The sequence below is a fragment of the Mesoplodon bidens genome, assembly GCF_964165515.1.
Source record: "Mesoplodon bidens genome assembly, chromosome: 15".
Taxonomy (NCBI): Eukaryota; Metazoa; Chordata; class Mammalia; order Artiodactyla; family Ziphiidae; genus Mesoplodon; species Mesoplodon bidens.
In genome coordinates, this window is record NC_138171.1 from 28,769,377 (window position 1) to 28,795,437 (window position 26,061).

General features: G+C 52.5%; 1 protein-coding gene across 3 annotated transcripts in view; it reads left to right on the forward strand.

The window, feature by feature from the left end:
• The first annotated feature begins 739 nt into the window (after positions 1–739).
• SIRPA (signal regulatory protein alpha) overlaps positions 740–26,061 on the forward strand; it is a 43,632-nt gene continuing 18,310 nt past the window's right edge. For 2 of the 3 annotated variants that reach the window (XM_081257203.1, XM_081257205.1), the window contains exons 1-3: positions 740–1,081; positions 1,961–2,048; positions 20,111–20,464. In XM_081257203.1, coding sequence (XP_081113329.1) covers positions 1,970–2,048; positions 20,111–20,464 — 433 coding nt within the window. In that variant the 5' untranslated portion in view covers positions 740–1,081; positions 1,961–1,969. Of the gene's footprint in view, positions 1,082–1,435; positions 1,455–1,960; positions 2,049–20,110; positions 20,465–26,061 lie in introns of those variants that run through there. The other variant, XM_081257204.1, reaches the window with a different exon arrangement.

Sequence of the window (26,061 nt, forward strand, 5' to 3'; positions counted from 1 at the left end):
GAAATTCAAATCTGGTTTCTACCCAGGCCTTGCTGTGTGGCCTTGGGCAAGTCCCTTCCCTCTCTGAGCTTCAATCCCCACTCAGTTTTTAGAACTGGCCCTTCTCCCACCTTGCTTCATATCGTCCTAATGGCTTTTTGAAGCCAAATGGCTATTGTTATTTACAATTAGCAGAGGGTCTTGGTCTCCCTTCCCTCCCACAGTCTGGAGCCTTCTTTGGCCGGGTGACCAGAGGATTCCCACCTGCTATCTCTGGCCTGGCTGCTATTGGGTACACAGTTTTCCATCAAAGAAGGGGAGAAACAGAGAGAGAGATTGAGAAAGGGAGAATGGTTGCTTTTTTTTCTCACCAGCAGACTCTGTCCTGCCTCCAGACCTCTGGCCCCTGCTCTCCTCCCATCCCCTCATCTTCCTCACCACCGGCCATCTTCCTGAAGCCCAGGCCTTCAAGTTCCCCCTGGCCCCGCACCCCTGCCTGGGCCTTCCGCACCCCTGAATCAGCCGTCCTTGACAGAGAGGAACCTCGCTAAAAGAGCCCACCTGCCCAGGGAGGCCCGGACCCTTCCCTTCGGGTTTCCTGGCCACAGCCCCTCTTCTACTCCCTCTCCTCCCCGCGAGCTTTTCCAGGCGGTACTGAAGTCCTTCCTACACACACGCTATTTTTGTACCATCACTCTCTCCTTCCTCCCCCCCTTCCCCCTACCTTCACTTACTTCCTGCTTTTCCTTCACCTCGGCCCAGCTCTGAAAGAATCGGGGCCCCTCTGGCCCTCACCCACCCCGAGAGGGGCCTTCGGCTTTGGGGCACGGGAGCAGGGCCACTGGGGAGGGGCGAAAGGCAGGCTCCCCCTTCCTTCACTCCCCCGCTCCTTCGCCGCCTCCAGCCTCCCGCGGCCGGAGTCCGGAGGCGAGGGGAGGCCGGCCGCAACTTCCCCAGTCCACCTTAAGAGGACGATGTAACCGGCTCGCGGCGCTGACCTTAGAAAAACAAGTTTGCGCAAAGTGGAGCGAGGGGCCCGGGCTCTGGGCAGCCCCGGCGGCTCTTCCACCGTCTCGCAGCCCTCGCCGGCCCGGCGGCGCAGGTCCGAGCCCGACTGGCCGAGGGAGGGGGAGCGGGGGAGGCGGTTCGGGGCCCGGGGCCGCCGCGCGGGCTTCTGAACTGGCTTATTGTCGGAGCCCGGGCTCGTCCAGTCCCGAGCCGAGCGGGGCGCCCCCGGCGGGGGCCGCAGCCTGGGCCCGGGCCGGGGTGCGGGGGTGCCGGGGCCGCGCGCGCCGCCCTCCCTCCCGGGGCGCGCAGCCGGGGGCGTTCGGCTGAGGTGCCGGCCGGGCTGGAGCCCCGCAGCTTCCCGCGCGGCCGGCGGGAGGAGGGGGAGGGGAAGGAGGGCGGGGGCCGTGGCCGGGACTGTGGGCCAGGGGAGGCGAGCCACGGCGCCGCGAAGAGCCCGGGCGGGGCAGGTGGGCAGCGGCGGGGGCGGCCGGGCCCGCTGCCCCTCGCCCTGCCCTCGCGTCGGTCCTCCCTCTCCCGCGCTGTCTCGATCTGCGCGCCGCCTTGCTCACTCCGAGCTCGCTCGCTCGCTCGCTCTCCCTCTCCCCCTCTCTCGCCTCTCTGTGTCTCTGGCTCTCTGCCTGGCTCCCTTGGGTCTGTTTCCCTCTCCTGCCGCTTCTTTCGGGCCGTCCCTGGCTTCGTTTCTCGCGTGCTTGGGGTCTCTCCCCCTCTCCGTCTCTCGATCTCTCCGGGGGGCGGGGGGTTCTCCGAAAATCGCGGCGCTGACGGCGGCTCCTAAGCCGCTCCAGGCGCCCGTACCGGGGAGGTGGCGGGTGGCGGGTGGCGGGCGGGGGGTGGGGGGAGCCCGGCCGCGAGGAGAGGAGAGAGGAGAAGGGGGAGCCTTAGTCATTTCCCCGCTCCAGTCCGCGCCCGCCCGAGCGCGCACTCACGGCCGCTCTCCCTCCTCGCTCCGCAGCCGCGGCCCATGGAGCCCGCCCGCCCGGCCCCCGGCCGCCTCAGGCCGCTGCTCTGCCTGCTGCTCGCTGCGTCCAGCGCCTGGTCAGGTAAGCACCCCCACCCCCCACCGCTGCCGTCCCCAGATTGCGGGTTCAGGCCTCTCAGACCGCCACTCGGCTAATGTCGAGCAGTAATGGGGGAGAGGTGCCCGTAACCAGGGTTACAGATGCGGAAACTGAGGCCCAGAGAGGGACAACGACTTGCCCAAGGTCACACAGCCAAGGATGGAACACAGTCTCTCTCGACTCTGACTGTGCGGCACTGTGCTGGGCACCAGGACAGACCCAGATGAGTTGGTTCACCAGCCCCTGCCCAATCTGATGGCGGAGGCAGGCTGTCAGAGGCTTTGAGAGCAAGGCGCCCCTGGCTTCCCTAGAAGCTCTTATGTTTTCCACATGTTTGACTTCAGGGTCTAAGAGAAGGGACAGAGGTCCTTCCAGTACTGACGGGATGGAACAGAATCAGGCTGTTGCAATTAGGGAAGAGTGAGCTATCCCTCTTGTGCGCAGAGTAAAACAGTGTTAGTATGCGGGAGAGAGAGGAAAGGAGGCCAGGGTAACCCTGGGGTGAGCTGCTGCAATCCACAGATCCTGATGTGGAAACACGGCGGATTGTCCCCGTGGTTGCCAAAGCCTCTCGCTGGATGGTCGTGCTCCCTGCTGCTCTCCGGCCCCTCCTCCTTCCTCCTCCCTTCCCCAGGCTTCCAGCCAACTCCCTGCAGCTCAGGTGCTCTGTGGGGCTGTTACCTGTGGCTCTGAGCATGTCTTTTCGTGGGCCTACATCAAACACCTGGCTGTATCCAGCAGGCGGGCTCAGAAGTCTACCGTGTGTTCGCCAAGGGGTGAGGTCACCATTCAGGAGCCCTGCTTCTTAAAGGGGTTTTGCAGCGCCCTGAGTATCCTGGGAGGGGGGTGGGGGGTGGAGAAACTGCGTTAAAGGAGTTGTTGGAGGGAGAATGGGGATCTTGTTTTTGGCTCCTTGAAGCTGTGTCGTCAGCACAGGGGTCTCTGCACCTCCCCTCCCCTGAGGAAGGAGGTAAAGATGAGCTCAGTATGCACCTCCCCCCTCCTGCATTTGCCTAGAGACTGGTAACCATCTGATAGCAGTGAGAAACAGAGAACTAGCAAACAGTGGGTGGAGGGAGTAGTGGGGGTGGACAGCAGCTTCTCTCTGCCCCACAGTTTACCCTGAGCCCCCGAACCCACGCAGGCATCCCCCCACCTCCCGTCCCCCAGTCTTTCAATTACAGCTGGGTCCTCGCTGGACAAGAGGAAGCCCTGATAGATTTCATGGCTCTCTGGTGAGCCGGTGGCATCTCCGATCTACTCCTTCCTGCCTGAGCCGGCCATTTACACCCAGCAAAAGTCCGAGGCCCTGCCCTGCCGTCCTTCCTGGCCTGGAAGTGCACGAGGGTCTCTCTCAAGTGCTTAATTTTCCTGAAGCAGGGAACTGGGCCCAAGTTGATTTCTAAATGTCTATTCCAGACCCTTCTCTAACCAGGGCCCCGTGGTTCCATCCCTGGCAAATAAGGGGTGACGCTGACTAATGAGTGGGCAGCTGCCTTTCCCAGGGCTACCTGGGAACACCAACACCCTTCTCGGGAGGAAATTCTCCCCCTTTTGCCTATAAAAACAAACTATAAAACGGTAAAGTTTAGGCCATAAAACTTCTGTTCCAATCCATTCAGCATCAATAGCCTGAAAAAGTGGGAGCAGCAGAGGGGCAAAGATTAACTTTGAAATAAGTAAATCTTAGGAGGTAAGAAGAAACTTCTTGGTTGAGGGTGGTGGGGAAGGGGTGTCACCGCCAGAGCTCAAGCATCCCAGCATCCTTCACTCGGTTCTACGGGGTCCTGGTCACCCTCGCCCGTGGCATGGAATTCACCTGGTTTGGCTGAAGGATGGGTCTTCAGACCCTTCTCTCAGGGCTCCAGGCATGGACTTTATGACAAAGCAGAAGAGAGGCAGGACAGAAGGGCAGGAAGGTAGAAGGAGGCAGTTGTCCAATTTTCTAAGAAAACGGGTTTGTTTGAGAAACTCAAATGTCAGGCTTAGGAAGGCAGCTTTGGATTGAATGACTACTAGTGTCTCTGGCAGAACTGTCAGCCTGGGAAGTGTCACATGATTGCTATGGCTTCACATGATCACTGTTTGGAAGGGGCTGGTCATGTGAATTATCTTGGTTGGGGGAGGCAGGGAAAAAAGTTTCTAAAGATTGCTTTCAGCACAAATGTTGCCAAAGGGAAATTCTGAAAAGAGGCTGATGAAGTCACCAACCTGTGTTCTTGGAGCCAACGTGAGGCCTGTTTCCTCAAACAACTTCACCGAGGGAGATTGTGAGGCTGGCAGAAGGGCAAGGGGCCGGGGTGGGGACAGCCGGGCAGCCGGATTCTGCAGCACAGCAGCGGTGCCTGACGCTGAGCCTGCAGACTCCTCACTTGGCCCCACGTAGGTCTGGGGACCTCTGGGACCCCTGCTGAACAGACTTCAGATAAACTCCCATTCACTCCTCGCTCTGACTTGGAGAAGGCCAGGCCAAAATGGGGGTCAGGCTTTGGGGGACAGCTGGCCCTCTGCTGAACCTCTCACCTGTCGGAAAAGGGTAGCAAGCTGGTGACTCCTCTGTACTTTCCTAAGTGGTGAAGTTCATCTCACTTCCTCTTTCACGAGGAGAGAAAGGGGGGCGAGTACTTCGGCCCCAAAGAGCTCAGTCTGTGGAAGGTCCTTTAAGGCCTTGGTGTTCTCTGGGTACTTTCTTGCCATTAATTATTCCTTTACCAACCCCGTGGAGACTCGTGGTGTGATTCATTCCTTTACTTGTCATCCAGCACGTATGAAGTCCTGATGGGAACCGTGTGTTGAGAGAAGGGAGGAGAACCAATGTTCCTTGAATGTTAGCTGTATTCCAGGCTGTGTGCTGAGCGCCTCGTCTGCGTAATCCCATCAGTCAGCGAAGCAAAGCATGAGTTGGCTGTTACCCCCATTTTGCAGATGAGGAAAATAAAGTCCAGAACTAGGGAAGTAACCTGTCCAAGGAGTAAGTGTTAGGGAGCCTGGATTTTGAATCCTGGCCTCATGGCTAGGCAGCCTTTGAGGGAAGAAATTCAATGACTTAATCAGGGTTACTTAGTCCAAGCTGAAGAGAACCAGAGGGGCCCCCGCCCAGCTCAGACAGAGGTTTGTGGAAGGGTTCCTTCTGGGGCAGAAGTTTTTAACTGAGCCATGGTCATTTCTCTGAAAGTGCCCAGAGGATGCAAGCACTGGCAGCCCCTTGGTCCTCATAAACGACAGCTCTGGGAGCAGTGTGGCTCCCGTCAGAGCCCCTGATCTGGACTGCCGAGCTCTGGAGGCCCCAGAGCTGGAATCTTCCTCCCTGCATCTTCCTGGTGCCCTTTGCGACAGATGGAGAGGGGGTGTGTGAGAGGAAGGCAGTCTAAAACTGTTGTACAGATCCCACACATGCTCGCTTGCTGCTTCCAATGGCTCCGTGCGACAGATTATTTTCTTATTTGTAGTCCTGGACTGATGGAAGGTGCCCCCCGCTCCGCCTCTTTTTAATGTGCTCAGATTTCTGGTCTGTCAACACAATTCTAATCATGTCACTCCCCTGCTCAAAACTGTTGAGTGGGTCCAAGTTTTCTTTTTTTAAAAAAAAAAAAACCTACAACAAGGCCTGGGCTCCCTCCCTGACAGGCCCTATTTCTCAGCTACATGTTCTCCAAAGAGCTGACCTGTTGAGATGCTGCTAAACGACCAGGCTTCCTCCCTGCAGCCAAAGCTTTCCTGGCAGCTCAAGTGCACTGGCACCTGAGAGACCCCGAGAAGGCCTGCAGTTGTAGAAGGCCCAGCCAGAACCTTGTTTACTCCAGGGTTCCCCAGACATATGAACAAGAAGCATTGGGTTTGTTTAATGCCCATTAACACGCTGCCTAACCCAGTTTGGTAAATGCCTTTGTACAAATCCACACCCTCAGCTGAACTTTCTCATCTCTGTGCCTTCACTTACGCTGTTCCTGCCCCCAGAGATGCCCTTCCCTGTACGTCCCTATCTTCATATGTCCGAATCCTACTCAGCCTTCCATTTGTGCTGCCTCATGTTCCGTGGGATCTCTTCCTCCTCTGAACGTTCACCCCAGGATTTATCTAAGGCTACTTATCACTTTCCCCTTGCTTTATCACATATGAGTGCATGTTTAACTCTGGTTCACATAGTGGTTCTGCATTGTAGCCTCTCCACGTACAGACACAGCGTACCCTACTTGGACAATTTATTGAGCTCTGTGTTTCGGTTTCCTCACCTGTAAAATGGAGAAGACATCAACAACTGTATTTCAGGGACTAAGTCAGCCAACCCATGTGTAACGCTTGAAGCCATGCCTGGCATGTAGTAAGCGCCCAGTACCAGTTTATTGCACGTTACGTTCAACCAGTGTTGTAATCGTCATTGTTTCATTCTGTTGGGTATTCTCATCTATGGGAGTGGGACTGATGTTGGTAAAAGCACCCAGCACAGCTCCTTGCACACAGTAGGTGCTCACAGAACAACAAAAGCTGTTGAGAGTGAACACGAGATTGGCATTTTTCCCCGTGGCTTTTGTGCGGTTGGGGAGGACAAGTTGCGCAGAGACCGACCAGCTGGTGTGATGGAATAGTTACTGGGACTGAGCGCCCGCCATGGGCACAGCCTGCCTCTAGGTGTCTCTGTCCGGATCCACAGGGCTGGAATTGTCGATTCCTAGACCAGAAAAGCAGGAGGGGGCCTGAGAGAGCCATCAGTCAGCACCTCTTTGTGCAGCTGAGAAAACTGCAGCCCTGAGGGAGGAAGGGACGGGCCAGGCTCACACAGCAGATCCCTGGCAAGGCCTTGGGTGGCATGCCAAGCCCCCTGTCATCCAGGCCAAGGCTCTTTCAAACTGAGCTGTGCTGGAAGTTTCCATCGTTAAAGCCAGAAATCTGACAGGATCCCAAATTCCCTGGAAAATACCAAAGTAATAATAATGGGAAACATTGTTTCTGGCCACTTACTGGGCTCAGCACTGGGCATGTATGATCCCAGTGGTACTCACAGTTACCCTGGGTGATGTGCATGGTTGTAATCAAATCCATCTGACCAGTGAGGAAACTAGGCTCAGAGAGACAGCAACTTGCTCAAGGCCACACAGTAAGTGGCAGAGTCAGGATGGCCATAGCACCCATGATGTACACTCACTAGGCGTCACTTCGCCCTGACAGGTAGAAACACTGAGGCCCTGGGGTACTGGCGTCCTGCCCTCTTGGCGCTCCTCGCATATTTCTGTCAATCAGTGTATCCTTCTGGGAGGCAGAGGCGGCGGGTGTTCCCAAGATGTGTTTCTGTCCCATACTGAAGAAGGAATCATCTGTTTTCACAACTGAAACTGCTTTTCTGTTAACTTGGGCGTTCCTGGGGCAGATCTTTTGATGGAGCCCTCCACAAGGTGGATTTTCCCTGCCAGGTGTCCTGCCAGGCCCTCGGTCCAGAGAGATGCAAAACAGCTGAGATGGAAGCTGGCCATTATACAGAATTGGTTCTTTGTGTCTGTAAGATTTCCTGGCACGTCCGACTGGGGACGCAGAGTGTGAGATGGCTGCAGAGTAAGCCAGGAGCTGAGGGAGATCAGGTGCCCAGATCAGGGGGAGATTGGAAGCCAGGAGTGAGGGATGAGCCTGCAGGCTAGGGGCCCGGAGCCGGAGCCCCGCATTGGTGGGTGACGATGCCACGGTGGGCTCTAGTGCCCTCATTCTTCAGAGCCCGCATTGTCCTCCAGAAGTGGCGGCCCATGCTGGAAGAAAGTAGTGCACAGTGTGCTAGGGACTAGCTGAGTTGTGAATCTGTGCTGCCTCTTCCTTATCTTTTTATTTTGGAAAATTTCAAACATTTGCGAGATGAGGAATGGTGTGAGGAACCCCAGCTTCAACACTCTTCTGCCATTCATGTTTCACCTGCCCCTCATTTTTCTGGGGGTGGGGGGAGGAGGGAGGATTGTAAAGCAAATGGTAGACATCAGGCATCATTTCATCCATCAATGCTTAGATGTGTGCCATCGTCTAATCCTTACAATGAGCCAAAAAACATAGAATCCTTCATCCCCATTTTATGGATAAGGAAACTGAGATTCCCCAAAGCTGAGTTGGGCTCCTCCCAAGGCCACATAACCAGTGAGAGTTAAATAAAGCTGGATCCAAGGCTTGGTTTACTCAACCACTTTTCTGTCCTTATTATGGTCATTTTAATTACAAATATTCATTCAACAAATATTTTTGAGCATCTGTGTGCCAGGGGTGGCTCTAGGTGCTAGGGATACAACTGCAAACAGACAAAAATACCTGCTCTTATGGCACTGACACTCTAGTGAGGAAGGAAAAACAGACCCAAGTAAACATTATGTCAGGTGGAGACAAGTGCCGTGAAGAGAACTAAAGCAGGTCGAGGGAATAGAAGGTTGAGTGGGGAGAGAGGGAGGGCCTCTCTGAGGAGCAGAGGCCTGCATAAAACTGAGGGAGCAACCATGAGACTATCAGGGGAAGAGCAGGCCACACAGAAGGAGAAGCAAGTGCAAAGGCCCTGAGGCTGGGATGGGTTAGCTGTGTTCCAGGAATAGCCAGTGAGTCTGGACTTAAGGGAGATAGGCAGTAGGGGAGTTAGGAGAGGTCAGGGCCAGACCAAGTAGGATCTGGTTCACTGAGCACTTGACATTGAACATGTGAGGTCATGTGATATGATCATTACTCTGTACATCATCTCATTGAATTCTCACCACACAGTTCTGTAAGATGGGAACTATTATTATACCTATTGGACAGATGAAGAAAGAGAGATTCAGAGAGGTGAAGTGACTTGCCTAAGGTCACACGGCTTATATGTGCAGAGGTAGGATTTGCGCTCAGACCCCTAAACTCTGTAGCATCCTCATCACTGCTTTCCTGTTTTCACTCTTACCCCCTCCAGTCTCTTTACCCAGAGCAGCTGGAGTGAATCAAATCCTCTTTGTCCTTCTCCAAACTTTTCAGTGGTTCCCACTGCCCTTAGAATAATATCAAACTCCTTACAATGATCCATGAGACGTGGCATTTTCTGTACCACATCCATCTCTCCAGCCCCAGCTAGTATCACACTTGCCTTCCTCCATGGGCTTCAGCCACAGCAGTCTTCTTTCTGGCCTTCATATGCACCAGCTGCTTTCCTACCCCAGGGCTTTTGCACTTGCTGTTCTGGCCTATTGGAGCACCTTCCTTGGTCTTTGCTTTCTTCAGGTTTCAGCTGCAGTCTCACCTCCTTGGAGATGCCTTTTACAACTGCCCCATTCTAAAAGTGGTTCTGCTTGTTATTCTCTGTCGTGGCACCAGATTCGTTTGCACTCCTAGCCATTTCTATATTTGTTTCATTATTTCAGCCCTGTCTCTCCCACTAGAATATAAGCTACATGAGAGTAGGAACTATGTCTGTCTTATTCACTGCTGGGCCTCCTGAGACCTTACACAGGGCCTGGTAACAGTAGACAGATTAATACATATTGGTTGAATGAAGAAAGACGCTCATTTTAAAAAGGGAGCTCAGAGCCGTGAGGTCACACAGGCAGTAACCCTGGTTGGAAAGCAAACCTGTGCTCTAACCACTACACAGTCCTACCTCTGTAATGGGGGCCATGACCACACTGCAAATCCCTGCCTATCGTGCTGAAATAGGGATCCCTAAAATATCAGGAAGCACAAAATATCAGTGCCAGCTGGGATGGAGGTAGGGGCCCAGAAACCCTGGAATTGGTACTTAAATTCTGGCTATACAGAACAGCTTGCCCCAGTGTAGACACCCTGGTGAACGAGCAGGCAAACCATGAAACATGACACAGTTCGTGCTACGCCTTTTAGGCCTTGATTTGGTTTGAAGGGCCTGACTTGGCGCCAGCCTCCCCCAGCGGGTCCTTCATTGCACAAGGCTATGTGGTACAGTGGGTGAAGTTGTGGGTGGAGTCAGACTGCTCCGCAGCCCTGTGACCTTGGCCAAGTGGCTGTACCTCTCTGAGCCTCAGTCTTGCCCTCTGTGAAGTGGGGGTGATGACAGCCTGTGTTGCTGGGTCCCTGCGGAGGCTGGTGAAGCCTGTCATGCTCCTGATAATACCCGTGCTCAATGCTCATTAACCATCATTACTATTACTGTTATCTTTGTGTGATCACCATTTTATGGTTGGAGCTCTACAGAGCAGGTGGAGGTCCTGCTCCATCACTTACCAGCCAGGACTTGGAACTCACTACACTGCCCCTCTGGGCCTCAGTTTCCCCTTCTGTGAAGTGGAGGCTCAGCTTGGCTGCCCTCCTGCTGGTCCCTTCCAGCTCAGATGCTCCAGCCAGGATGCCTCTCTCACCCTTCATCTTGTTGGTACCCCAGACCCCCTCTCTAGCAGGGGAGGCAGTGGGGAGGTACCCACTTTGGGGCACATTCCTGAGTGAATCCAGCATGTGCCACTTCTTGGCTGTGTGCTCTGGAGCAGGTGTCTTGCCCTGCTCTGAGCCTCAGTTTCCTCATCTGTAAAATGGAAATGCTACCACTCTTTCCTCCCGCACAGGGACTGTTGAGGGTTAAGGGAATTAAGAGCTGTGGAAAGTGCTTTTGTGAACTGCAAAAAACACTATAAAAGGCATCAGCGGATGGTGTCAGCTTGGGGAAAAATCTTGTCCAGAGACTATCTGCTGTGGGCAGCAGAGTGTGCTGAAACCTTGGCAAATGTCATTTAATAAATGCGTGTTCCTTTTAAGGGGGCCTTTATCTCAGCTGGGAAAATGTGTGTACGTCCTTGGCAGCCTGAGAATCCAGAATCCTGAGCCAGAAGGGACCCAGTCACAGGGGGAAGAGATCGCATGTGACTGACCTCAGTGTTTGAGTCCTGCCTCTGCCCCTCCCCTGCCTCTCAGGGTCTCAGCTTCCTTACCTGTAGGACGGGGCTGGTGACAACAGCACTTGCTTCACTAGGCCGTCATGACAGTTAAATAAATGAGGGCTCCCCATTATGTGACCTCATCCACACGTTGTACCCATGAGACCGTGGCTGAGAAGCACCAGGGCCTGTCCTAGAGTAACAGCTGGGCCTAGAGGTTGGAAGGACACCGCCTGGGTTCTCAGCCTCTCCAAGCCTCACTTCCGGGCCTCAGTTTCTCCCTCTGCAAAATGGGGAGGTGGGAAGGGGGTCCTTAGGTTGTCAAGGAAGTGGATGGTGGGTGTTAGTGCCCCTGCATGCTCTCCCAGCCTCACCTGGTCCCCACCAGGCCTGGCGAATAGGAAGGGTGCTTACAGCACACACGTATCCATAGTTCTTTCCCTGCTGCTTTGCAAACAGGGCTGCTCTGCGAGCATTTCTTCATTGCCTCCAGGTCCAGTCTAGACCTAGCAAATGCTCACCAGGGCTCTGACCCTCCCTGCCCCCCCGGCCTCCCGCCAACAGTGCATACAGCCTGCCCACAGGTCCAGCTCCATGTGGTCTTGTGCAGACATTGGGGCAGAGCTAGTTCTGCCTCAGACAGAATCCTTAGCTTTTCAGGCTTAAGGCTGTGATCCTCCGTCATCCTCTTCATCCTTAAATATCCACTGCATGGTAACACTGCCCTGCACCAAGTGCTTCCTCTGTGCCAGGAGCAGCACTGAGCTCTTTACACACATTAGCCTGTTTCATCCTAGAAGAGCCCTAGTGTTATTATTATTATCATCATCATCATCATTCTCATTCTACAGATGAGAAACCAGAAGTCCAAAGGGATTAAGGCACTTCCTGGGGTCTCCTGAGTGGCAGAGTTAGAATCCAAACCAGAACATGCATTCAACAAATGCCAGGCACTGGTATAAACCTGAAGGAAACTGCGGGGAGCAAAACTAAGTCCCTCTCAAAGGGCTTATAAGTAAATCTAGGGTAGGGAGATAGATGCTAATGAAATTGACAAATGCTTGTAATATGTCAGGTGATATGTATTGTAGATACAGGGTGATATGTGTTGTAGAAAAATAGAGCAGGAGACATCGAGAGGGGTAGTGTTTTATATACCATGCCAAGGAAGGCCTCTTAGGCCAGAAGAAGGTGAGGTACCCAACATGCAGATATCTAGGGGATGAGAGTGCCAGGCAGAGAGGATGGCAAGTGCAAAGGCCCTGAGGTGAGTAGAGAATCTGGCATGGTTGAGAGCAAGACTGCAGGGCCCTGGGGGCCACCGCAAGGATCCTGGGTCTCACTCTGAGTACAGTGAAGGGTGCAGGAGGGTTTTGCACAAAGGAATGATGTTACCTTAGGTTTTAGAGGCTCCTCTGGCTGCAGGGAGGATACATGTTACACAGAGGTGAGGTGGAGCAGGAAGGCCGGTTTAGAAGCTGAGATAAGGATCTAGGTAAGGGACGGTGGTGCAATAGAGGTGGTAGGGAGAGGTCAGAGTCTGGCCAGATCTTGGAAGGTGAGCCAGCAGGCTCTGCTAATAGCTGGCTGTGGGTCAGGAGAAAGATGGGAGTCGAGGAAACGTACAGATCTCAGGCCAGCTCTTCCAACCACTGAACATTTGACCTTGGGGAGAGAGACGATGGTACCCCCTTGTTTACAGGTGAGAAAGTGGAGGCTTAAAGAAAAGTGACTCTGCCAAGTCACTCCACTAGGGCTGAGATATACAGGTCTTCCGGCCCCAGAGCCCAAGCTATGGACTGTCCTGGCACCTTAGGAGTTTACCTACTGCATGGAAGGGGCTACCAGGGTCTGCCCTTTCCCTGCAGGGGTATGGACAGTACCCAGTTCTCTGAGTTGCCTGGAGTGGGGGTGAAGGAGAAAGCACCCTGGGCCCACTGGGCCCTCCCGCACCTTATTCACAAGGCCACGTGTATCCTCATTTGTGCTGGTTCCAAGGCAGGTGCTAGTTTCCACCGCAGAACCTGTGGCATCTCCACCCAATGGGTACCAGTAGACTGCTCCCAGTGATGACCTGCTGTTCAGATGGTAACTGAAGCCATCCTTTCAGGTGCTAGGTTAGCCCAGTCCCTAGCCCTTCCCCAGCTTGCTCACAGCCATTGAGCATGTCCCAAGGACTCTGCCCTGGTCCCTGAATTGTGCCAAGCCCTTTTCTCTCCTCTGCACCTTTGTGCAGAGGAAGAAAAGTTCCACCTTCTTGAATGCCTTCCCTTCTCCCCAGCCTCTGTCAGCTGTCAAGATGCAGCTCAGGGACCACCACCTCCAGGAAGTCTTCTCAGATCTCACCCTTCTTCCAATACCCTATCCCCAAGCCCCTTCTTGCTCACTGATCACCCTGCACATGATCATTGCCTGTGTCCGGGACTCTGCCCCACAATGGTGGGGAATCCATCTTACTTGGCTCTGTGTCCTGTGGCATCTAGGACAGGGCCTAGCAATGGAGTGAGGTTTGAAAGGGCATGAACGAATCATTCTGACTCCAGAGGAAGATCAGTGCCTGGTACTCCTGAATCAGAGCCCCAGGCTCCCCAACTGGGAACTGCAGAGTCTACACAGCCATCACCCATGCAGCCCCCTCCTGAATGCATCCTGGGGACCGTCTGCCCCACCCAGGGTCATGAGCTTCAGCAGGGCATTTCCAGGCTGACTTCTTTACCACTGTGCCCTACGGCTAGCACCCAGTCAGTAGGTGCTCAGTAAAGGTTTGAGTCTCTGGTCTAGGGCAGGACCCTGTGCCAGGGGCCATGGAGCACTTTGCCCACCAGGAGCCAGATTTGAGGGAAGCATCTTCCCTGCCCTCCTTTCTCTCTCACCAACCTGTATGTGCCAGGCATGTTCACCACTGGGTACACTCACACACTCGGGTATGTGGACACACGGTGTACATAGACAGTGGTCTCCACAGAGGCTGGGCCCCTGCTCCCCAGCACTTAAAGCACACACACCCTCACATTCACACTCATGTATACACCATCTCCATCGCACACGTGCCCTCCCTGCGCGCGCACACAGACACACACACTGTGCGCACATCCCACTCCTATCCTCCCCTGCCCACACACACATTCTATGCACCCACATGCTCACACCCCTCCCAGATATCTATCTGTTCACACCTCAGGTGCAGACAGACCCTCTCATGCCACCAACAGGTTCACACCCACATTCAGATACTCTCCTGGGCACAGTTCACGCCCCCCTCCTGCCCCTGGTCCTCTTCTGACACACTTCTGAGCTGCACCAGAGCACGTTCCTGCACACACGAGCATCTTGTACACATGCCCACCCATGTACATGTGTGTGAACACTTGTCCTTGGTGCACTTGTGCACTTGTGTACCCACTCCTGCATCTGCCCTCTTTCACTCCTGTGTGCATACTCCTATCCACACTCCTGCACTATACACTCTCGTACACAGACATCAAAATTATAACCCAGAAGATACCAAAGGCAGCACCTGATGAGGTGCTGCTGTGTTGGGGGGATAAACCAGCAGCCCCCTGAGGATGGCCGAAAACGATCGAGGTCAGGAAAGGGGGATGCTGAGCTGCCCCAGCTGTGGGGGCTGCGGTGGATGCCATCTTGGGATGCTGAGCCCTGGGCACTGCCAGACCTCCGGCCATAGCCTCCCAAGCCCCGGGCTCCTTGAGTTTGTGGAAATCTGAGGGGCGATCTCCAACCTGTCCCGAAGACCCCTGCTCTGGTGACCCACTGCGTCCAGGCGCAGGCAGGCTCCCATGCAAGTGGCAGTGAGTGCCCATCAGGGAAAGGCTGGCTCTTGGGAAATGTGCATTTCAGCTTTGCCTCTGCATCCTGATGAAGCAGGAGGAATCACACCCAGAGATCACAGTGGCCCTGTTTCCCTCCCGGCAAGTTTCAGTTCTAAGTTGATTTGTTTTTTCCATTAGAAAAGCATCCATGCTTATTTTTTTACTTCTGATGAAATTGTTTTCATCTTTTCTTAATCTCAAAAACTCCCCATGATTGTTGTAAAAAAAAAATCAAATATTTTTCCAAGTCCAATGGTCAGTTTTCAGTCCCCATCTTATTTCATCTCTCGCACCCTCCTTGGCCTATTCGTGGAGGACAAAGTGGGCGCGGTGGGGGAAGCTGGTCATGGGGAGGGGCAGGAGGTGGGGTCAGAGATGCCAGCAGGAATCCCTTGTCTAAAGGGTTGGGGGGGCCTCCCTGGTGGCGCAGTGGTTGAGAGTCCGCCTGCCGATGCAGGGGATACGGGTTCGTGCCCCGGTCTGGGAGGGTCCCATATGCCGCGGAGCGGCTGGGCCCGTGAGCCATGGCCGCTGGGCCTGCGCGTCCGGAGCCTGTGCTCCGCAACGGGAGAGGCCACAACAGTGAGAGGCCCGCATACCGCAAAAAGAAAAAAAAAATAAAAAATAAAAAAAATAAAGGGTTGGGGCTCAGTCCAAATGTAACATTGGAGTTATTTCTTTAAAGTCTATCTTGTCTGCTCGTGTGCAAGCCCCATGAGGCCAGGACACAGCCCTTCTGCAGCCCTGAGCTGAGGGCCTGGCTCATAACAGGTTCTGGTATTTCATCACTGTCCACCCATGCTGTGAGCTCCCTGCATCCTGTGGACAGAGTTCCTCTTACAACAAGTACACGGGGCAGTTCCACCCACTGTGCTGACGTCTTCCATTAGATAACTTACTCACGTGTTTTATTTCATTACTTAATATTCTTCCAAAAGCAACAAATGTTCACTACAAAAGAGAGAGAGAGACTTCAATATATTATTTGCTATAAAATAGAAAATATGCCTATCCCCGTGTCCACCCTGGTCCGTGCTGGTCCCATTTCCCAGCCGTAACTTACCTCAGCTTCGTGATGTTTATCATTCTAGGCCTTTTCTCTAGACAATTCGATCAGTCAGTCTGCAGATGTTTATTGAGCATCTGTTCTGCGCCAAGCACTGTATTTTCTTATTACAAAATGGGATACTGTAAATATTCTTTAATAGGCATCCAGTTTAGAAAATCTGAAAATACCCAAAATAGAAGGAAAAAAAGGGAAAACCCATTAGATTCATGATCCAAAGAGATTCACGATCCAAAGAGAGTTGTGTTTTATAGCTTTGTATAGTACCTTGCAGCTGTTTATTTATACGTAGTTTTAGTTTACAATGTCATGATCATACTGAAAGCAGTTTTCCTGCTTTTTTATTGCACAAGTAACACAAACAGAAGACATAAAAGCAAAATCCCTTGGAAGTCTACTACTCACAGTTAATTACTACTAATCTTTAATATCAGATATACATTTTTTTCAAAACTAGAAGTTTGGGATCACACTGAAAACATCACTCAGGAACTGACTCTGATCTTGTAATCTATTTCTGTGTCCATAACTGTAATCCTTACATGTAGGCTTGGTTATCATGTGAATTCATCATCGGGATCAGCAGCCTCCTTTTCTTGGAAATTAGAATATTTCCAATTTTTAATTTTTATAACAACACCTGAATGAATGAAGCAAAATGTTTGCACATATCCTTAGTAACCTGAGTATGATTTTACATATTTATTCACTCATATTTTAACAACATCAAAATGTTGATCACAGTTATCTTTGATGGTATTCTATGAGATTATTATTTTCTTTTTATACTTTTTTGTTTTCTCTAAATGCTTTGCAATAAACAGATTTTATTTGCTAACCACAGTATCATTTAAAATTATGCCATGCAAAAATTTCCAGACTGCTACAGATTCACAGTGATGGTTTTTTATGGCTGCCTGTAATTCCATCTAGTGGACAGGCCACTGTTCACTTAACCATCCCCTGTCATTGGCCACTTGGGTTTTTTCCCAACTTTTTCAAGATCGTTACATGGGAACCCCACTCCATATTCGGGGTCATGTCCTCAGGGAACAACCCAGCAAAGGCTGGAGAACAGGTTTCACACCTGTGGTACCTCCTGCCACACTGCTTTCCTGAACGGATATGCCACTCTCCACTCCCACCAGCATCATGTGACGATGCCCAGCTGCCCTCCTCTCCCAGAGACAGTTCAGGCTGCTAAACCATCGCTTTCTCTGCCAGGAGGGCAGGAGAGAGCGGGAAGTGGGTTTGTCAGTGATGCCAGCGTGATGACCCCAGGCCTAGAACCGCGGGAGTGATTTTTAACAAGGCCGATTCCCAGAACAGAACCTGCCGAGAAAAAGAAAAGCAAGCAAGCGAGGGAAAGACTCTGCTGGAAACACACACACACAAGCAGATTAAAATAATATTTGGCACTTCTGTCGCACTTTTAAAATTCTTCAAACGCTTTATAAACACTAGCTAATTAATTAAGCCTCCTAAATCTGGCTGCAGTTGGTGGAGAGAGCTTGAGAGGAGCTAAAAAAGGCGGGGTGGGGGGGCAGCCCCACACAACTCCAGATTTTATTGTGGCCTCCTGGCTGTGACTGCAGGCCTCCGGCTGCAGCACAAGAATAGCCCTGCCCCAGCCGCAGGCCTGGCTCCGCACCTCCTCTTCTGCTCCTGCCTCCCTCGCCAGCTGCTGACTCACAGCCCTGTGCGGTGGTATTGATAAAGATAATAATAACCACCATTGATTTTGTGTCTATGGGCCAGGCAAAGTCCCGGGCTCCAGGCTCGCCATCTCCCAGACCTGCCTGTGACAGCCCCTTTAACAGATGAAGAAAGAGCCTCAGGGAGAGGATTTGCCCAGGAGCAAGTGAAATCCCTCCTTCCTTCATTAATGTGTTCATTCAACGTGTATTTATCAAGGGCCCGGTGTGTGCCAGGCCGTGTTCTAGGTAGGGGGCTGGAAACGCTTCCTCATGGATCCTGCATCCTGCTTGGGGGGAACATGACAATCTAGAGAAAATCAAGTATATAATAATGTATCTGTGATAATAATGGGAACAGAAACTAAAGTTTAACCAGCACCTGTGCTGCAGGCACTTATGTACAACTGTGTCCTCATGACTATCTTGGGGGGGTGGGTGCCAGTACCCCACTTTGTGGGTGACGGAGTGGAGGCCCAGGGAGGGCGGGTGCTGGACTGGCTGAGGGTGGACCGTGCTCTCACCCGAGCCTGCTGGCCCCAGCGCCCATGCTTCCTGCCAGTGGCATATCTAGTCCAGTCTCCAATGTAGAATGCAGACCCTTCGGGAATGGTCCTGGCTGGATGCTCTTGGCAGCTGCTGATGCTGCCTGGGATCTCTCGGGCTCCCTGCCTGCCCCTGTGGGCCTCTTCCATGTGCCTCTCACACACCTGGTCAACAGTTCTACCCCAAGCCCCTGTCCTCTGCAGACAGTGGTTTCTTCCCTGCACCATGAGGGTCAGGCCGTCCCGAGGCTGCCACTCCGCATTTCCACTCACTGGCCATGAGAAACGGGCAATCCCTGGCATGGGAGTCAGGGCTGGGACCACAGGAAGGGGATGAGAGGCCTGTCCCGAGGCCCTGGGCTTACCTGCAGTGAAGGAGTCTGTGGCTGGGTAAATTCACAAGGTCTCTCTCCAGCTCAGCCAGAGGTGAGGGGCTGCTCGGGGCATCAACTGCAACCCTGTCCAATGTACAAGGCAAGGTGGCCTCGGTCAGGACAGGACAGGGTCACATCAAGGGTCAGTGGAGCAACCAGGCAGAGACCAGTTGGCCCATCTGCACCTCTGCCTGGTTGCTGCCACTCCGTGTCTCGGTCTTATTCTCTCTTTCCCCCGCCTCCTTCTCAGTCTCTCACTCCATCTCTCTGTCTGCCCCTCCCTCTGCCTATCTCGGTGGTTCTCTCTCTGTCTGTGTGTGTGTGTGTATGTGTGTGTTTCTCCAAGGTCTTCATGATCTGTCCTTTCTGCCCACCCCACACCTTGTTCAGAATCAAGGCCCTGGCTGCACCTCACTCCGAGCATCTACAGCACCTCTCACAGCATCTTCACCAGGCCTGTCCATCTTCCTCCTGTGTCCCCCGCCCTCCCAACCTCCTCTACTGGGAGTCCCTGTTCATGTGCCCCAGTCCTCTCCAATTTGGGGCTCAGGTCCCTCCCCACCGCCAGCCTCTAGGACCCCTTCCAGCTGTCCAGCCTGGGAGCCCTGGAGGCCCGACCTGGGTCCAGCCCCTGTGTGTCCCAGCATCCAGCCCGGGCCTGGCCTGAAGGAGCATCAGCGAGATCTGGTGGGAGTGAAGTTTGAGCAGCTGACCCTCCTCATTTATTCATTGTGTGATGACAGTAGCTTCCCCTGTGCCCAGCTTGGTGCTAAGTGACTTCTGCGTGTGATCTCATTTTCTTTTCAGAACACGCAGAGGCCTGGGGGTGGTCTACCCATCTTGTAGATGAGGAAACTGATACTAAAGCAATGCATAAACTCAGGTCATGGGTGAATAAAAAGTGAGCCAGGTCTCAAACCAGTTCAGATGGCTCCAAAGACCAGACCCTTCTTTTTGACACTGTCCTGGCCTAGGCATGTTGTTTGTTCTTACTAGAGATCCATGGAGACGGGGCCATAGTAACTGACAGATGAGGAGACTGAGGCTCAGAGGGCAGTAAGGGGACCTGCCCAAACTAAAGGTATCAAGCAATATCAAGTGTGCAGTTATCGAGCATACTCACAGGCCTCCCTATGGGATCTTCACGGTCACCTGAGTGATAGCCAAGGTCACACAGCAATAAGCCTTGAGCCGGGACTCACACCCAAGTCCTTGTACTTCACAAGTCCATGGCCCGGACAAGCCCCAACTGCTGAGTACTTTTCCAGGGCCTGCTTCCTGAGCCAGACCCAAAACAGAATCTAAAGTCCTTATAGAGCGCCCCCCCGCACACCATGCTGCCACCTACCTCTGAGCCTTTGCCCAGGCTGCTCCCTCTCTCAGGAACACTGTGCCCCTTTCTTTATTCCTGGTAAATTCAGATTTGAATTGAGAGCCCAGTTCAGACATGACTTCCAGAGCGGGCTCAAGTACTCAAACCTACTCTCTGCCACATCATTTAACCTCTCTGTGCCTCACTTTCCTCTCTTGTATTAGGGTCTCACGTTACAGGCTCATTGGGCAGGTTGCATGTGATACATGTGCAAGGGGCTGAGTTCAGGTGTGGCTCATGGTGCACTAAGTCAGTGAAAACTGTTGTTGATAAACACTTGAGAAAACCTACAGGATCACATAAGGATGAATAAGTAACTGAATTGTGTTTCCCTCCAGGAGTGGCAGGTGAGAACGAGGTGCAGGTGATTCAGCCTGAGAGGTCAGTTTCAGTTGCAGCAGGAGAGACGGCCACTCTGCACTGCGACGTGACCTCCCTGCTCCCCGTGGGGCCTGTCAAGTGGTTCAGGGGCACAGACCCAGGCCGAGAGTTAATCTACAGTTTCAAAGGAGGCTCCTTCCCTCGAGTAACAACTGTTGCAGATACTACAAAGAGAAACAACATGGACTTTTCCATCCGCATCAGTAACATCACCCCAGCAGACACCGGTATGTACTACTGTGTGAAGTTCCAGAGAGGAAGCCCTGACATCGAGGTTATATCTGGACCAGGCACTCATCTCACTGTGAGTGGTGAGTATGGCCTGGGTCTCCTTTGTCCCCCTGGTCTGTGACAACAAGTCAACAAGAATGCCCTCCACCCTTTGAGAAAAAAGAAAAAAAAAAAAGAATCAAGTGCAGCAGTGGGTGCTTATATCATGATCTGATTTCACTCCCTTCTACAGATTAGGGAAACTGAGGCCTGCAGAGGTCATGCTACTTGCCAAAGGCCCCATAACTGGTAAAACTGGGAAAAGTCTGGAACCCCAGTCTGCCTGGCTCCACAGCCCTTGCCTTTTCCATCCCATCTAGCCCTTTGTTTCCAGGGATGAGGGAACTGAAAGTCTGAGCGACCTGCCCCGTCACAGCCCAGGTATCACCTCCTGCCTCCGAGAGTGCTCCCCTCAATGTGGCTGAGTCTTCTCTTTATTCAGCACCTATTGAGCACCTACTGTGTGCCAGGCCCTGCTCCAGATGTTGTGGAAGCAGCAGTGAACAAAGCAGACAAGGCTCTTCTCCCATGGAACTTATGTTCTCTCCCCTTCCAAAGAGAAGTCTATCCAGGGCAGGGTTTCTTTATTTCCTCTTCAGAAACATCACACTGAGAAGAAATTCCTAGAGGCATAGGTTCAGTGTTTACTCTGACGGCCCGGGCTAGAGGAGATGCCCAGAGGTTGGGTGTTTCCTGGGGGTCTGTTGGGAAAGCCCTCCTGTGACTCAGGGACCGACTCACACAGTCACTGAAGGCTCCCAGCAGAGCTGGGTCATCTCAGAATGTCCCTCCCCAGGAAAGAGGTTCCCCATGTGTGTGACTTAGGGGCTGCCCCACTGAGGTAGCAAAGGTGCTCATTTAGAGTTTTCTGGCAAGGACCCTGGATCCTCTTCCTAGCTCCTGAATCCTGGACTGTGACACAGGGAGGACCTTTAGACACCATCCAGTGCAACCCCCAACGTACACATGGGGAGCCTGAGGCCAAGACGTGACAGGGACCTAGACCGCAGTCACATGGTCAGTGAGGGAATCCTTCCAGAACCCAGTCTGATTCCAGGCCAGACTCCTTCCGGCACCACCATTGGAACTGGTTTCATGGAAGAGCCTGGCACATAGAGGGGACAAGATAAAAGCTCCTTGAATTAACTGTTGAGCAGGGAGCCTTTTCATAGGTTTCCCCAAGGTTCAGACTGCCCCTCACATTCAGGCCCTGAGGCCCAAGGTGACTGGGAACCTCTCCCTATTTTTAGCCACAAATCCCTCATTCCATATCAGCACCTGGAGCTGCCCAGTGTTTCAACAGCTGCAAAGCACTCAGCATATGGAGACAGCATCTGTCAGTCTTTTGTTGACAAATACCAAGTTGTTCCCAAACTTAGGATATTAGAACAGCACTGCAGTGGATAGTCTTGTCCTGCATCACTCTACTCAAGTGGGCGATGCCCGCTGGAAGTGGCATTGCTGGATCGTGGACTATGTGTATTTTAACTCGTGTGGATATTGCCAACTTTCCCTCCTAGATGTGTTAGCAATCGAATCTCCCCGTTACCCCTGGACATAGGGAAGGTGCCTTTATCCTGACTTTGCAGCTATTACTAAACTTCCCAGATGGTGGTTCCCTTGCTCAGCCAATCACAGCTAGTAAGGGGCTCCACCACCACTCAGATCAGCTGCCTCCCAGGAGGCTGCTCGTCCTCCTCCCCAGGCCGCCTGCGTAGATGATTCCCTGGATGAGAAAGGAGCGAGGGGAGGGGACCAGGGAACAGCAGCCTGACAGACGCTGAATCTTCCTCATGGCCTTTTCTCCCTGTAGCCAGTGCTCAGAAGGAAGGACTGTCTGTTTTCCCTTCTACAGATAAGGACACTGAGGGTCAGAAAGGTGAGCAGGTAGGGGAGCCAAGACTGAACCCCCAGCATCCTGACACACACCCTGCTCTCTGCACCCCCACTGTGCTTGTCAAAGTGTAGAGAAAGCTTCAACCCTCTCCTATTGTTCTGTTCTTCAGTAATAACTATGAGAAAAAGTCCTGTGTGAGAGGCAGGACTACCTTTACAACCAGATCAGACAGATACTACAATGTCTCACGATGTCCTGAATGTGTTCCTAAAAGACACACTTAAAAGCATCAGGAGTTTTTCTCTCTGTTGTTGCGATCTTGCTCCTTCACTAGGCCTCATGGGGGAGCAGCTCTGGGAAGGGTAGAATGGACAGAGCAAAGAGGGGCCAGTGCAATCCCAGCAGCACCATGTACGCCCATTCCTGGCTCTGCAGACTGAGGATGGGGAGCGGGAGGTGTTCCCTAGAGGGTGCTGGGGGCCCCGTGCGAGCAAGAGTTCATATCCTAGACTCAGGTGTCAGGAGCGCATGTCTTCCCTTGTTGCTACGGGGTCCCCAGGCCTGGGCCCTCAGAGGCCACTCCTCCCTGTAGTTGCTTGAAGTCAACAATCTCACAGGGAAAAGGGGAGGGTGGTGGTCAGTAGGGGGGCTTGTGAAGGTGGGGCGCTTGCTCTGCTGATGGCCATGAAAGCTTGGATGCGACAGGAAATACTTCTGGGACACGGTGGGGGGATGAGGAGACAGTCCCTTCATTTCTCTCAGCCTCAGTTTTCTCATCTGTAAAATGGTGATCATCATGGTCTCCTTTCAGGAGAGTTGGAAGGATTTGAGGTGCTCTGTCTAAATCACCAGCACAGAGTAGGGGCCCCCCAGTCGAGGTGTTTTTTCAAGGCTGTGACCCAGTTCCCTGTACTGGGCCCCATTTCCTCACGTGTAGAAAGAGGATAATCACACAGCCTTTGCAGGATGTCCTGAGGGTACAATGACCTGATGACAGGAAAGCCCCTCAGGGAGTGGTGGTGCTGGCCTCCCAGGCTGTGTGATCTTGGGCATATCTCAGTTCCCTCTAGTCCTCAGTTTCCCCATCTGTGCAATGGTGGTAATCACGCTGCCTTTCAGGAGTCTGTGATGACTGAAGAAGATCTAGGAAGCCCTGGATGGAGTGGGCTGGGTGTCACTGAGCTCAGTGCACAGCGGTTGAGAGCCTGGGCCGAGCCCCCCTGCCTGGGCCTCCATCCCAGCTCTGCCCCGTCCTGGCTCTGGGACCTCTGACGAGTCCCTCTCCACACTGGGGCTCAGTGTCCTCGTCCATCAGTGACAGCACTGCCCTTACAGAGCTGCTGCAGGGACTGAATGAAGGATACATGTCAAGAGCTTAGAGCAGAGCCTGGCACCTGGAACGTGTTCCACCAACGTGAGCTCTGATGTGCCAGAGCCAGAGGACCTCAGATGGGTCACTTTCCCTCCAGGACTAAGTACAACTGGAGTTGGGGTAGGGCTGGGTGCCTTTCAACCTCAGCTCCTCATTGGAATCACATGGGAGACAGTGACGAGCTCCCCAGACCCTATCCCCACCCTAGAAATTCTGATTTAATTGGCCAGATGTGGGCCTGGGCAGGTGAGTGTTTTAACTCCTGCAGAGGATGCTGGTGCCCAGCCAGGACAGAGGAGCCCTGATCTACATGTTCTCTGAGGTCACAGAGGGAAGGCTGTGGTTTTTCCCTGACAAAGGTGGGTCCCCCGTGGTGCCTGAGTTGTAAGAACTGTTCTTCCGGGTGTGGGTGCTTCAGAATAGTCCAGGACAGTGACAGCTTTTAGGAGGCCCAAAGAAGTCAGCCTGAGTGGAGAGGCAGAGACACCTCCCCGGTGAGCTCATCTGGGCTGAGAGGGGCTTCCTGCCCACGCAGACCACCCTGTTTAGACCCGAGCTTCATCTCTGGGGAAACTTTCCCATGTTTTAAACACGTGTGTGTGTGTAAACAGGTGCTAGAATCCCTGCAGACACTCCCTGCTCTGCCCAGAGCCCTCCTGCCTCAGTACACCACAGTGACACTGACCAAGGCTGTGTTCCCTCCTTTCAAAATGCTTCTAGCTTCTGTAAAGGGCTGACCTGCAGGAAAATGCCTATGATCCCTTGTGTGTTTTGAAAGCCAGTTCCCCCAAATTTTTCCCTGAGGGGATTATTTTTAAAAAGAGGGAGAGAATCATAATTTGGTGGTTTCCTACTCCTTTATTCATGTGGAATTTTCATGGCAACTGCAGGGAACAAGATTTGAGACTTTTCTTGTTTTTTTCCATAATACTTTTGTTTTGCCTTCTTACTTAGAGAATAAGTACATAGTTTCAGACCTAGGAATGACCAGATCTTATGATTAAGATGTTATTGTATTATTGATTAAGCAACTATACACCAGGCTCTGTGTTTTACATACATCCTCACTCATCTTACCAGGTGGTGCTTGATCCACTTTGTCTAGAATCAGATGCTGAGGCTTGAGAATAAAGATCAGAGACCCTAAAATCAGTCAATGCTGTGTGCAGTGAGATGAGCTCTGGCCTTTCCTCGCTGGGTGCCCTTGGCCAGCTGCATCCTCCCTGAGGCCTCATCCCATAAATGGGACCACTCTCGAGCCTCCCTCTCAGGGCTGATGTGGGGAATGAGAGAGCTGAGGTTCCTGGAGGAATCAGCCCAGCATCAGGCTCCCAAAAACTATAAGTGCTAACTGATCACAGTATCTGCTCCCTTTACTTAGGTCCAGGATGCTGGTGTTTTTTTGACTTGATTTATTCAAGTAACACCTCCTTACTATGTCCTCAAAATGTTTGATGAGTTTTAGGGAGCAAGTGAAATATTTACAAATGCAAATATTTATAATAGCTGCTGCCTGCCAACTTTTACAAGAGGTGTTACGTAATAACGAACAATTTGGAGACACCCTAGAGGACCCTTCTACAGGGAGAAACTGCCCTCACTTTTGATTTGCTGATTTGTGTACATTTTCAGGACACAAGAGGTGCTTCTGCTGCTTCATAGGCCTGTGTCTATGTCTCTTCTGAATGAATAACAATTAAGAAATTAACCACCTTTGGTTTCTTAGCACTCAGTGATCTTTGTTTCAACCTAAAACGGACCCAGGAGAGGAACCCAGATTCAGAAAAACATCCATTTGCCCCCTTCCTTTGAAATTCAGGGATTGATACATTAGTCCTACTGGAATATTCGTGGAAAGAATGAAAACTATGCAGTAAATTCATAGACACCTGAAGGCACAGCTCTGGGTATAAATACAGTCTGGGTTAAAGACGGATCTGTGTTTGTTTAATTTTGTGAATCATCTTGTGTTTTACTCATAGCAAAAATGCTCCCACTGCCTGATTTAACCCTCACTGCAGCCCGGGAAGGGTAATGCCTGCTGTCCCCTTTCACAGATGAGGAGCTGGGAGGTGCCGTGGCCACACCTCTCGTTGGACGGCCAGCCTGGTTCAGCTTCCATGTGGTCCCGCTATGACCCCGCTTCCCCTGCATTTACTTCTGTAAACACTTCTCAGAACTTACCTAAGTTTTCCAGGGGGAGCCCAGCTAGGAACAGTTAATAGGAGAGTAAGACCAATCAGTACTTTTGTTCCTTTGCCCAAACTGGTGGGAAATCACCTGGCAGATGTAAGAAGGTGGACTTTGAACTCAGGCCTGGAATTCCATGTCAGCCCTGCCCCTGACTCAGAGTCACCTCTGGGAACCTGTGTGTCTCCTCTGTCAGATGAGGATGATGACACTGCCCTCCCAGAACTATGTGAAGAATT